This window comes from Cyanistes caeruleus, chromosome 1 (genome assembly GCF_971803275.1).
Source record: "Cyanistes caeruleus chromosome 1, bCyaCae1.hap1.1, whole genome shotgun sequence".
Taxonomy (NCBI): domain Eukaryota; kingdom Metazoa; phylum Chordata; class Aves; order Passeriformes; family Paridae; genus Cyanistes; species Cyanistes caeruleus.
This window is the reverse complement of record NC_141701.1, coordinates 14,117,138-14,129,750: the sequence shown is the minus strand read 5'-3', so window position 1 is coordinate 14,129,750 and position 12,613 is coordinate 14,117,138. Positions and strand designations below refer to the sequence as shown.

Genomic DNA, 12,613 nt, shown 5'->3' with positions numbered 1-12,613 from the left:
CTGGCCTGGTTTATTCCACAAGAACATCCATGCCCATATTGATCCCCCGTGCCAGCAGTAACTTTGCTGTCCCTGTCACAGCACACACAGCAGGATTTCCACTCTCTTGGCTCTGTTTTCTCAGAGCTGTGTCTTGGGCCCATCACTGCTGTCCTTCAGCACCAGGAACTGGAGCCACAGCCCGAAGGAGCAGAATAAGGACCAGTGATGGTGGTGGGAGAGGGGCTGATCCCGACACCTTCCTGCTGGAGGGGCAGACCAGGCACAGCAATTCCCCTTCTTATCCCTGGGTTTTCCTGTCAAAATCACACCCCCACAATGATGGGGGTGGTGGGGGATAAACAACTTAATCAGACCCACACTGTGATAAAACTTGACTCCCTTTCTCTGTAGCAAAGAAAGTTCCACATGGAGCTCATGTGCAATATTAATAATGCCAACAGAGGTTAGGAATTTTCAGATGTCAGCTAGGGTGGAATGGGATAGCTAAAAATGAAAACCTGCAATATTTTCTAGAAAAATACTGCCATGAAGTAGACTACCAGAGATGGCACTATTTATGAGACAAGTGCTGGATTATCCACCTTACATTTATATCAGTAAAACATGGTAGGACAAAGAATCAGAAGGAGAAAGATAAGGATATGATGTTTATGACAATTTTACTCTAAAAATAGCATTGTTTGCCATACATGAAGAATGGAAGATAATTTTGTGGAGCTACATGTGAAGCAGTGACTTTCACAGGCAGCTGGCTTTTAAAAGAGAGCTAGCACTATGAATGCTTGAATTTTTGTAATGCTCGATATATATATCCTGACACCTATGGATAGTTATAGGATCAACCACCAGAGACCCTCTAATAGTTGAGCCAGTTTTATTTGTAAGTCTGCTTCCAGCCTTTTAGATATAGCTTTTTTTTTAAGCATTTTGGTGGTGCAGAAAAATCTTTAAGCATATTCTTAATCCTGAGATTCTGCTGCTGGGCTCTGTTCCTGAACTTACACCTCTCAACACTGTTCTCCAGCTGTGCTTCCCTGCAGAGCAAAGAACAGAGGTTAATTTCTTTACATCTTAAGAGGGCTTATTCTTTGCAACAGCTACAGCCAAGGTGACAACCCAAATATTAACTCAGTTAAGTACAGTTCTTTTAAAAAAGCAAACACAGAGAAACTAAAATATTTATTTGTACTTACTAATTTTGTATCATGAATAAATGCTATTCATTGCCAGCTGAGCCAGCATGAAACCCCTCCACTGATCATTATTTTACTCTATGAGAAGTAACAAAGGCTACTTTCATATGATAAGAACTGTATGGCATACTTTAAAAAATTGGAAGATAAGTACAAGCAAAAAGATCCACAGTTAGGAAAGTTAATCAGCATCTGAGGACTGGTAGTTCAAGGGACTCCAGTTTATGCATGGAGGAACTGAAATATCCAGGGAAGGATATTTGGTCCTATTGTACTAAAATGTAGCATAATCTCATTTTCATAACTGGTATTTCATAAACAAATAGAGTGTTTGTAAACAAATAGAGCTTTAATAAATCTATTAAACACATGTAAAAGAGGGTTTTTTTTCCAAATTAAGTATGGTGGCAAATATTATTTTTTTTTATTTAACTTTTTCTGCAGTTTTATGTGGTGAAACCATTTTTAGACACCAGAAGATACTTAAGAGTGGTGTGAAGTAATCTCATTGAAAGGTAAGGAAGTTTTCAGTGACTGTGAATGATCATCATCACTGAAAACCTCCAAAGATTCACAGAGAGATGGGCTAAAACAAGTCTTGAATGTTCCCTCTGGCTTACAGCTTGTTGCTGGGAAAACTACAGAAACAGCCTTGCTTCTTTTCAGCAAGTTTTCATGCCTGGCCAAGAGCACTGGCTATTCTGTTCACAAGCAAGGTGCTGTAAAAAGTGGCTGCACTGACTGCCTAAGTCAGACATGAAGAAAAGGAGCAAAGGGGAAAAAAAGGTGATAAAGAAGGCAAAATTACTTGTTAGGCAGTGGATGATTTAAATAACCTCAAACTCCTACCTAAGCTGCTAATAATGTTTGAACAATCAAGTGTTCCCTTGGCTGGTCATGCTGTTTGTGACTGAGAAAATTAAGGGCCCATGTGTCCAGAGATGACATGTTCCTGCACCACTGAAGTCTGCTTTCCCCAGAATTCCAGGCTTTTCCAAAATCCCTTCTGTTGCCACTCAGCATCAAGAAAGGAATGGTCACTTCCATTCGAACCAAAACTTCTGTCTTGCCATTTCAGGTGTTGTGTTGACTTTTGCTTTGGTATAGAGCCTCATAAATTCATGAGTATCACTTGTGTCATGTCTTAAACTTAAAAGACATCTTGTTTTCACTAGTCTGTCAACAAGTTTTGTTTTTCAAATATTTTCTCATTAACAAGCCATAACAGAATCCATTGTGTATTATCTGCATCAGACAGCTAAGGATAAAGAATAGCTGTATCCTAGCAAGACCCAAGAAAGCCTGCCTTAGGCAGAAAGCAATTCCTGACGAGTAAAACACGTTAACAGATTTCATCTCCCATATATTTGGCCTTAAATCTATCCTGCACATGGTAAAATACCAGCACAGAGCACTGGAGTTACTTCTACAAAGCATTCCTGAGGCCAGGACTGTTGGCTCTATATCCCCTGCGGTTGCACACACTATGTAGGCACTGAATAGTCCGTGACCACTCCAACACACCGTGCTGCACAGAGCAGGGAGGACTCCTGTGCAACATCTGTTTCCCATCAGCTGATACACCTGCACCACCTCTCTAGTAAAGAGCAGTGCCCGCCACTTGAAACTGAAGAGTTCAGTGCCCACCAAGCCCAAAACGCTTCGCGGCCAGGAGCAGTACAGCCCCGAGAGGCGTTCGGCTTTGGGGCGCTGGTTTCCAGCCAAGCACTGCCCGGCCATGCTGGCGGTGCCAGAGACCGGGAGTGGCCGCTCAGAGCTGCGAGGCAGCACCGGGCCCCCTCCGGCGCGGGGCCCGTGTGGGGATGGACGCTGCGGGCACACGGGGCGGGAAAGCGGCCGTAGGGAGCGGCTGAGGGCGGCAGCTCCCTAGGGGGTACCGCTGGGCCAGCCCGAGCCACGGGCAGGGGCCGGCTCTGCCCCCGGGGCTCCGGTCCCCGCTCCATGCACCGCCGCCGGGCCGGGCGGGGCAGGGCAGGGCAGGGCAGGGCAGGGCCGGGCCGGGCAGGGCAGGGCAGGGCAGGGCAGGGCCGGGCAGGGCAGGGCCGGGCCGGGCAGGGCAGGGCAGGGCCGGGCAGGGCCGGGCCGGGCAGGGCAGGGCAGGGCCGGGCCGGGCCGGGCCGGGCCGGGCAGGGCAGGGCCGGGCAGGGCAGGGCCGGGCCGGGCCGGGCAGGGCAGGGCCGGGCCGGGCGGGGCAGGGCCGGGCAGGGCCGGGCCGGGCCGGGCCGGGCCGGGCCGGGCAGGGCAGGACAGCGGCTCGGCGCCGCCGGGGCAGGTGGCGGAGGGAGCGCAGGGCCCGGCCGGGCTCCAGCTCCCCGGCTCCAGCTCCCCGCCTCCGGCCCGCGCTGCCCGCCGTGCGGGGGTGGTGGCGGAGGGGGGTCCCCGGCCGGCTCTATAAAAGCGGCTGCAATGGCTCTGCCGGCACAGCCGAGCGGGCGGGCAGGCGGCGGCCGGGACCATGGCGACTGGCGGCGGGCAGCACCTGCCCGCCCTGCTTCTGCTGCTGCTGCTGCTGCTCCGGCCATGCGAGGCGAGTGCGGGGAACCGGCGGCCGGGCCGGCCCCGTGACCCGGCCCCCGCGGCCGCTCTGTCCCCGCAGGTGAGCGGCCGGGAGCCGGCGTGTCCCCGGCCGTGCGGCGGGCGCTGCCCGGCCGAGCCGCCGCGCTGCGCCCCGGGCGTGCCCGCCGTGCTGGACGGCTGCTCCTGCTGCCTGGTGTGCGCCCGGCAGCGCGGCGAGCGCTGCTCCGCGCTGCTGCCCTGCGACGAGAGCAGCGGCCTCTACTGCGACCGCGGCCCCGAGGACGGCGCGGCCGCCGGCATCTGCATGGGTAGGTGGAGGCGGCGGAACGTCCCCGCGTGTCGCGGCCCTCCCGGGCGGAGGAGACTCTCCCCGGGCCGGGCCCGCTGCGGGTGTCGCTGTCCCGCGGTTCTCCCGCCTGCTCTCCGGCGAAGCGGCCGATCCGCAGCACCGCCGGGGCTGCCCCGATGCTGCGGGCGGTGCCGGTGCGGCCCCGGGGGGCTGGGGGTCCGGGGAGTGTCCGAGTGCCCTCTGCCTCTGAGAAATGCCTCCCCTCTTCCCACTAGTGCTGGAGGGAGACAACTGCGTGTTTGATGGAATGATTTATCGCAACGGGGAGACGTTCCAGCCCAGCTGCAAGTACCAGTGCACCTGCCGCGACGGCCAGATCGGCTGCCTGCCCCGCTGCAACCTGGACCTGCTGCTCCCCGGCCCCGACTGCCCCTTCCCCAGAAAAGTCGAAGTCCCTGGAGAGTGCTGTGAGAAGTGGGTCTGCGACCCTGACGATGAAGTGATTTTGGGAGGTTTTGCTATGGCTGGTGAGGAAACTAAAATCAGTTTTCATAGTCGTTTTGAGCAGGAGGTGATATCATCGTGAAAATATCCACAGGATTGCCAGATCTAAGGCACATTGCTTGCATGGTTGGGTTTTTTTCTGGTCTTTTTTCTGATTCGGAGTGGCTAGTAGATATAGCAGTGGTTATGAGTAAAGGCAGAACTCAACAGGTAAAAGAAATATTCAGAGAATGAATATGCATAGCAGTTTTAAAAGTTAATTAAGCTAGTTCCCAATTTTTAAATTTCTGTTTATCTGCTACACATTAGTTCTGTCACCAGAAGAAAACAAGGACAAGTTCTTAATCCTCCAAACATTCCCACACCAAGGAAAAAAAAATAAAAATCTGCAGTCTTGCTAGTTGCTCTACAAGATTATGTTACAACATAATGTAACAGCTTAGTCTACGGGGTTTTCTCTCCTGAATTCTGCAGCTCTTACAAGTGGTCAGCAGGGTAGCTAAAATGCCAATGAATTCCAGCCTGTCTGTGCTAGAGTGCTCATGTTTATTGGTGGCATTAAAAAACATTACAGAGTGTTTGTAGAGGCAGTGGTTATAAACACAGTGAATGGATTTGTAAGAAAACCCAATCCATTCCAAAGTTAAGAACTCAGGCTTTTAAAAAAGCTAGATAATACTTTTCCCTTTTCAGTTTTTCCCTGTTTTCATTTTTTCCCTACTGAATTATGTCTCCATCCCCTTTAAATTATACTATTAGTTCAACATGAATTTTCATAACTTTCTGTTGAGAGTGGAGGACACTGGATTCTCTTCCAGTCACTGCACTTTGTGATCTTAGGCAGTTACTTATGCCAAAACTCAGCTAATCCATTTAAAAAACAAGTGAGAAAGGGTTGAGGAAGAAAAGATTGAGCTTTTCAGTGTGCTATGAAGTGTTGTGAAGCACATTAGGTTAAACAAAAAGTTTCACACTTTTCTGTAAGATATTTCCCTAATATAGATATTATTATGACATAGCTTTAGAACAGACTTGTGACATATTTCCATTAGAAAGAGTGAAGAATAAAAATCTATGAGGGCTCTAAGCTGGTTTAAAAGGTGGCAGTAATCCTTCCAGCTGTGGACTTGAGTGAACAGAATCTAAATGCTTTGCTGATTACACTGATATGCAACTTTCTGGTTTGGGGATTTTTATTTTTTTTTTTTTAGATCTAGGAAGTTGCTACTCAGGGTTCCTAAAAAGACAGCTTTTAAAAATTTCTAAATCCTGTCAAAAGCATGGATTTTGAACCTTGTTTTGTCTCACATGTTCCTTCCCAGATACGATAGAGCTCAATTAGATATTGAGGATTCATGTGAGTTTTTCTTGTAATAAGGTTCTGTGGGGTTTTGTCTTCAGCCTACAGGCAAGAGGCCACACTCGGGATTGATGTGTCAGATTCAAGTGCCAATTGTATTGAGCAGACAACAGAATGGAGTGCTTGTTCCAAGAGCTGTGGAATGGGCTTTTCCACCCGCGTTACCAACAGGAATCAGCAGTGTGAAATGGTGAAGCAGACACGGCTTTGCACGATAAGACCTTGTGAAAATGAAGAGTTGCCTGATAAGGTATGCTGCAAAGAGTGAGGCAAGGCAGCAGAATCTCTTCAGCTCTAATTCCAAGGTTGCAATATCACGGTCTACAATGGTCCAGATGCAACTGTACATAAATACACCTTTTAGCACAAGTGCAGCAAGCTGAGTGTTTTTGGTAAAGCGTTAGACTTGCTTAGTAGCTTTTGCTGCACCTCCAGCAGGTCAGGGGAGATGATTGTGCCCCTCTGCTCCACTCTGGTGAGACCCCCCCCCCAGAGCACTGTGCCTAGCTCTGCAGCCCTCAGGAAAGATATGGGTTTATTGGAATTAATCCAGAGGGCCACCAAGGGCTGGTTCACCTCCCCTATGAAGTAAAGCTGAGAGAGTTGGAATTGTTCGATTTGGAGAAGGGGAGGCTTTGGGGAGGCCCTACAGCCCTTTCCAGTACTTGACAGGGACTTAGGAGAAAGAAGAGAACAGACTTTTAGTAGGGCCTGTTATGGTAGGACAAGGGCTAATGGTTTTTAAATTAAAAGAGGCAGATTCAGACTGGATACGAGGAAGAAATTTTATACCGTGAGGGTGGTGAGACACTGGAACAGGTTGCCCAGGGAGGTGGTCGATGCCCTATTCCCAAAAATGTTCAAGGTCAGACTGGACAGTGCTCTCAACAACCTGATCTAGTGGAAGATGTCCCTGCTCATTGCAGGGGGTTGGACTGGATAACCTTTAAAGATCTTTTTCAACCCAAGCTGGTCTATCTTTCTATGATAATTTAAATCATCTCAAACAGATCACATGTATTGCATGTGCAGGTCAACAGTTCACACAGTCTCAACTTTTCCACAAATGCAACTGTACTATCTGTACTCTGTACATCAGAGTTGCTTCAGTGATACAGAATGGTTATATCAGATTTCTAGTCTATTGAGTATCTGGAACAGCAGAGAAATGTGTGAAATGTCTGCTTGATAAATTAAACCTTATCTTAATCCTTATATTTTTTTTTTTTCCAAAAGCAAACCCAAAACTGATATTTTTGATCTAAAAAAAATAAATTTTATCTAAAGGAGAAGACTTTTTTACTTCTACACATTATGCAAGTGCTTCTATCAGGGAGAATAACATGCAGCTAGGTTCAAAGCCCATCAATTTATGTAATGTTCTGAGTGTTGGAAAGCATTTGTAAGGCCTTTGCTGAACAGTCTCTGCAGTTTTAAATACTGTTTTCTAAAGGACATGAAACATGTGGGACGACTTGAGGAGATTAACAAGAATGATCAGAGGTCTAGAAAACATGTTTATCTAGGGAAAACCAGATAGAACTGAACTTCTTCTGAATGCAAGGGAAGAGAGATGTGTTCTCATAACTGTATTCAGATACTGCAGCCTGTTTTGAGTCCATGGAGGATATAACAAGAAATGGCGAGTTTAGACCACATAAAAATTAAGACATGAGTGAAAATGTTCCAGGAAGTAAAAACAGTAAACTCCTGGGGTTGTCTGGGGCAGATGTGAGGTCTCTGTCATGGAAGACTTCCACAGACAAGTGAGTCAATCATTTGTTTAAAATAATATGGCTAGAGCTGGTTGTGCCTTGAGTCAGAGGAATGGGTGATGACCTTTGCAGTTCATTTTACTCCCCTTTTTTCCCCTTGCATCTAGTCCTGTAACTTGCTTGTTACAAGTTACTCTTGGTTCTCTATGGTTCTCTGATGGAACTACCCTAGCCCGAGAAGTTTTTCAGTAGAGTATAGTTTCTTAATGAATGTAGACTGGGCTTGTCTCGGATGACAGGAGTGGATTTTAATTATTTGTCCTTCATTACTGGTCCAATAACACACTGGTGGTTGAAGAGCAGATGTGCAGGTGTCACCTGTAGGTAACTACTGAAGCAGTTTCAGAGTCTTCTTGCTGTTGGATGAGTAAAGACAACAAATAGAAATTTTCAGAGTAGGCCTGTATCTTTGCATGTCAGTTGTCAAATGCTGTCTGTCTTATGCAATGATATATCTATTGTCTCTTCATATTTCTTTTAGAAGGGGAAGAAATGTATCCGGACGAAGAAGTCTGTGAGGGCTGTTCGCTACGAATACAAGAACTGCACGAGTGTGCAGACGTACAGACCGCGTTACTGCGGCCTCTGCAGCGACGGGCGCTGCTGCACCCCACACAACACCAAAACCATCCAGGTTGAGTTCCGCTGCCCCCAGGGCAAAGTCCTAAAAAAGCCAGTGATGATGATCAATACCTGTGTCTGTCACAACAACTGTCCTCAGAGTAACGTTGTTTTCTTCCAGCCGTTAGATCCCACATCTAGTGAAGCAAAAATATGAACAGTATGAATTGATAGTGCAAAAAGTATAAGCAGGTTATACAAAACTTGACCCACAATTAGGTGAATGTAACAGTTGCATATATGAAAATTCTAAAATATTTTTCAGAACGGTCTTTCAAACTAAGTGATTTTTTTTCCCCCATAGCTTATTAAATACCTCATTTTACATTTATCCCCTCCAAATGTCTTTTATTCACTTGAAGGAAATTTTGTACCTTGGACAGAGCCTTCTTTTTTTCTTGATGGTGGCATAAAGATTACAAAGCCAACAGCTAGAATTACCCCTTGAGTTAAGGGGATCATGCTGCAAGTGGTTGTAAGACTGGGCTGCTTGAGAGTAAATGTGTTCCTTGAGGAATACATAATGCTGCATCACATAAGCTTCCAGGCTCTTAACTTCACTTTCTGTACTGCATATAAACACTCCAGCAGTGTTCTTCTTTCTTTTTAATGAAACTCTGTTTTTTGATGACAGTAAAAATCTTACTGATGAAAGTGTTACATTCTTGTGGCTTATAAAGTACCTTCTGTTCATACCTCTGACTCTGAGGATTAAGATTGCATATAGCCTCTGAAATGACATAGGTAAGATCTCTTATCCTGAAGTACAGCAGGTTGATAGCTGACAGCAATTAAATTTCTCTTTGGTAACTTCACCAGCAGTCTAATCCAAAACCAACTGAAGTCAGTGTTGAATAAGAATTTGGTTCTAATCCGTGTGTGTCTGTAGATGTAACTATTTGGATGCAAAAATAATATATCTGTAAATCCGCTAAAATACTAACTGTATCATATGGTGCTTCATTTCTTAGGTGTATATGTAAATAGAAACTGTACATACTGTAATATACCTTTACTAAGTAAATAAACTTTATATGATTCAAAATATTTTTTACTAAAATTGTTTTTCTTAAACTACTAGCTTTTAATAGCTAAAAGCAATGGGAAGAAAAAGGGTCTGCAGACTCCTAGAAACAAAAGATTGTTTCTCGTGTTATTCTTAATGTATCTCATCCTAATTGCTGCCTTAAAAGTCATGCAGTGCCTTGCTACAGGGAAGGATGAATAATTTGTGGTGCACCTATTAGAAAGGAGATTTCTTTCAGAGCAAGTTAGCCTAGAAGATAGGATAATGTAACTAAGGCTAGTGTGCCCTGAAATATAGTGGTGGTGATGAAGAATAATTACACAATTCACATATGGGTTCATATTTGGGTCTGAAGAACTAATAAATATTTCATTGGGTAATGCAACACTTTAGCCTCACAAAATCAGTCTGTGACCATGTTTGTCTTAGCTACTCTATGGCAGTGCCCTCAAGAAATAAGAGTCTGAGGGTGGCAGTTTCATGTGCATTAAATCATGTATGTAGCAGAATTGTGCCAATAGGTCATAAGTACAATTGTGGAGACATTCAGCTGCTTTGACTGTGAGACCAAGTTTAGCCTGGTGCGTGTCTGTTAGCAACAGCAGAGTTGTGCTTACACCACAACTGTTCTATAATTGTGTGGTAGGAAATAACTCTGTCTTGAGGAAAAAAGGCATAAAGACACAACATACTTGGCTTAGTGTTCTACTCCTCTAAAGGAGCTATCAAACTCTGGTTTGGTAATTCTTGAGACAAGGTGGAATTCAGCTGAACGTTAAGACTCCTCATTTTAGCCAATGAAGCCTAAGGTAAACTATGAGCAAGCATCAACAGCTGATAGGTTTTTAGTAACTTTTAGGTTATCCTTGAAATGATGAGGCCCTGGTGCTGATTCAGTTAAGGTTTGGATACATCAGGTACCTGGGCTCTTGCATGTTTTTCTCCACTAACTGCGCCAATGATGAAGTTCTCTGTAGTCATTGCTATTGTTATCAACACATTTCTGCCTGCCTTAGGCTTTTCAAACAGCTGGAACAAGACTATGTTTGTGCATACATGCAACACTCCCTGCCCTTGCACAGTTTAATTCCTAGTCATAGAGTCATGGAATAGTTTGGGTTGAAGGACACTTTTAAAGGTCATCTGTTCCAAGCCCTCTCAAAGTGAGCAGGGACATCTTCCACTGCTTGGGTTAGCTCAAAGTCCTGTACACTGACATGGATTGTTTCCAGGGATGGAGATCTACCACCTCCCTGGGAACCTGTTCCAGTGTCTTACTGCTCAAATTAAACAAAATTTCGTCCTTATATCTGGTTTGAATCTATCTATTTTTAATTAAAACTCCTTTCTCTCAGCCTTTCCTAAGAGGAGATGTACTCCATTCTTCTGACCAGTTTTGTGGCTCTCTTTTGGGGCCGGTTCCGGGGGTCTGTCCAACCCCTGGCCCCACAAGGAACTCCTGTCCAGGGGTCTCAGGCAGTTTCCAGCCAGGGGCAACCCATATGAGCTCAGCCTGAGGCTTCAAGTGATCAGCTCTTTTAGATGTGATTTCAGCTCTTGTAGTGATCATCTCAGATCAGCCTAGCCAGCTCCATTCATGGGGTACCCCAGCTGACACGTGGATGAGAGACAGGAGGCCGTGTAGCGTTCCACAGAGTCCTTTATGGGCAGGTTTCAGCAAAAGGGGCCCGTGATGCCTCATCCACAAAACTGGGCAAAAGCCAGGGTTTTTATAGGGAAGGGGAGAACTGGGAAAAGGACCAAAGGTTTAAGACTGGAGTAAAATGAAAATAGTTCACAAGGAGATAACATAGGGTCCCAAAGCAGGAAGGGGTCCACAGCTTAGTCACCATGACTAAGTAGTTCTGTTTTATCTTGGGGAACAGACCTCCAAGATGGAAGCGTTTCGGAGGACTGGCCTCCCTCCTCTGGCCTCTTAATGGCCACCCTTTGTACATTAAGGTCATCCACAGGTCTCCTCTGGACCTGGTCCAAAAGGTCCATATCTTCTAATGTAACACCTTCTGTGCTAGGAAATGCCAAGACCTAGACAGAACATGGCCAGGACTCCTCAAAGCACCTGAGACATGATAAAGGAGCAGATCAGAATCCAGGAGAGATGGAAAAAGGATCTTTTTTAACCCACTTTCACCCCACATCTCCTCCAGCTTTCCCCCTCCACCCCAAAAATCAGGCTGGTTTGTGCAATACTTCTCTAATATAATGCAAGCTATTTCTCAGGGTCACCTTGCAAATTACAGGCACCTTGGTTTGCAAGAGATGCATCAACTGTCAAGCAATGCAGCAATAATGTCTGGACAAATTTAAACAGTTTTTGGATTAATAAACCCAGCTAATCCTGAGCCAGATGCAATTAAAGAGGAATGCAGTCGACTACTGACTTCCTACGAAGCAAAATTGTTCACTCATTTTATTTTGACAGTTCCTCGGTTCCATCCACACCCAAAGTAATTTATACTTGTGCATCAACTTATCATTGCTGCGTTGCTTCTCCTCTATCCTTCTGTTTACTCTTAATGTTATTCATATTTTTATGTGATTCCTTAAGTTTTACTTTTATTGGATCATACACACAAAGCCCAGGCACCAAGGAAAAGCAGTTCAGTAATAGCTTCCACTTTGCAGGCAAGTTATAAAGGGATATGAATCCACCACCCTTTGTTGTACATTAAGGTCATCCACTGCTCTTAAATTTGTGGGTTCTCTCTCCCTAGAAAGGCAGTAGTTTTATTTCTGATATTTTTGAAGAGACATAAATGCAGCTTCCTGCTGGGATTCTTCTTGTGGATTGTCCATCACTTCATTTGGAAAGGGGAATATGTGCACTATGGCATGGAGCTCAAGAGAAACTTGAGTAACTCCTTTTGCCTATACCATTTTCCCAGCACTTTAAACTACAGTCTGCACTTCAGTAAATCAGTGCCAAAATGCCCTTGTAACATTTCTTAGCGCTGATGTACCTGATTTTTACCCTTTTAACCCATTTTGTGAAAAGGCAATTGCATTGTTATGAGCACTGCAACCTCCACAAAAGAGAAGTGCTATGGTGTTCAAATCCTTTTTAGCCATCTTTATAAACACCAGAACTACAGCAGTCTCAATGTCTTTTTATGTTACTGTAGCAGTTCAGCAGGAAAAATGTCTTTTGGAAGGAGACACAAATGTTTCTTTTGGACAAAAGGAGCCAAAGATCTGATCCAGTTTTACTGTCTTTTAGATTATATACAAATACCAATTTGGTGGCTATTTTTACCTCAGCTCAATTGATAACATATTTTCATC

At 45.4% G+C, this 12,613-nt stretch overlaps 1 protein-coding gene and 1 long non-coding RNA gene across 2 annotated transcripts; one reads left to right on the top strand and one right to left on the bottom strand.

Moving 5' to 3' along the window:
- Nucleotides 1–645: 645 nt before the first annotated feature.
- Nucleotides 646–3,202, bottom strand: LOC111925078 (uncharacterized). Its single transcript, XR_002862038.2, has 2 exons — nt 2,721–3,202; nt 646–1,037 (listed from the first exon to the last, which is right to left on the bottom strand). It is a non-coding gene; the product is annotated as an uncharacterized LOC111925078 (long non-coding RNA).
- A 430-nt stretch (nt 3,203–3,632) lies between these two features.
- Nucleotides 3,633–9,328, top strand: CCN3 (cellular communication network factor 3). The gene is made up of 4 exons (XM_086879722.1): nt 3,633–4,042; nt 4,299–4,550; nt 5,929–6,137; nt 8,144–9,328. The coding sequence occupies exons 1-4, from the start codon at nt 3,673–3,675 to the stop codon at nt 8,438–8,440; spliced, it is 1,128 nt and encodes a 375-aa protein (XP_086735848.1). The 5' UTR covers nt 3,633–3,672; the 3' UTR covers nt 8,441–9,328.
- Nucleotides 9,329–12,613: the final 3,285 nt, after the last annotated feature.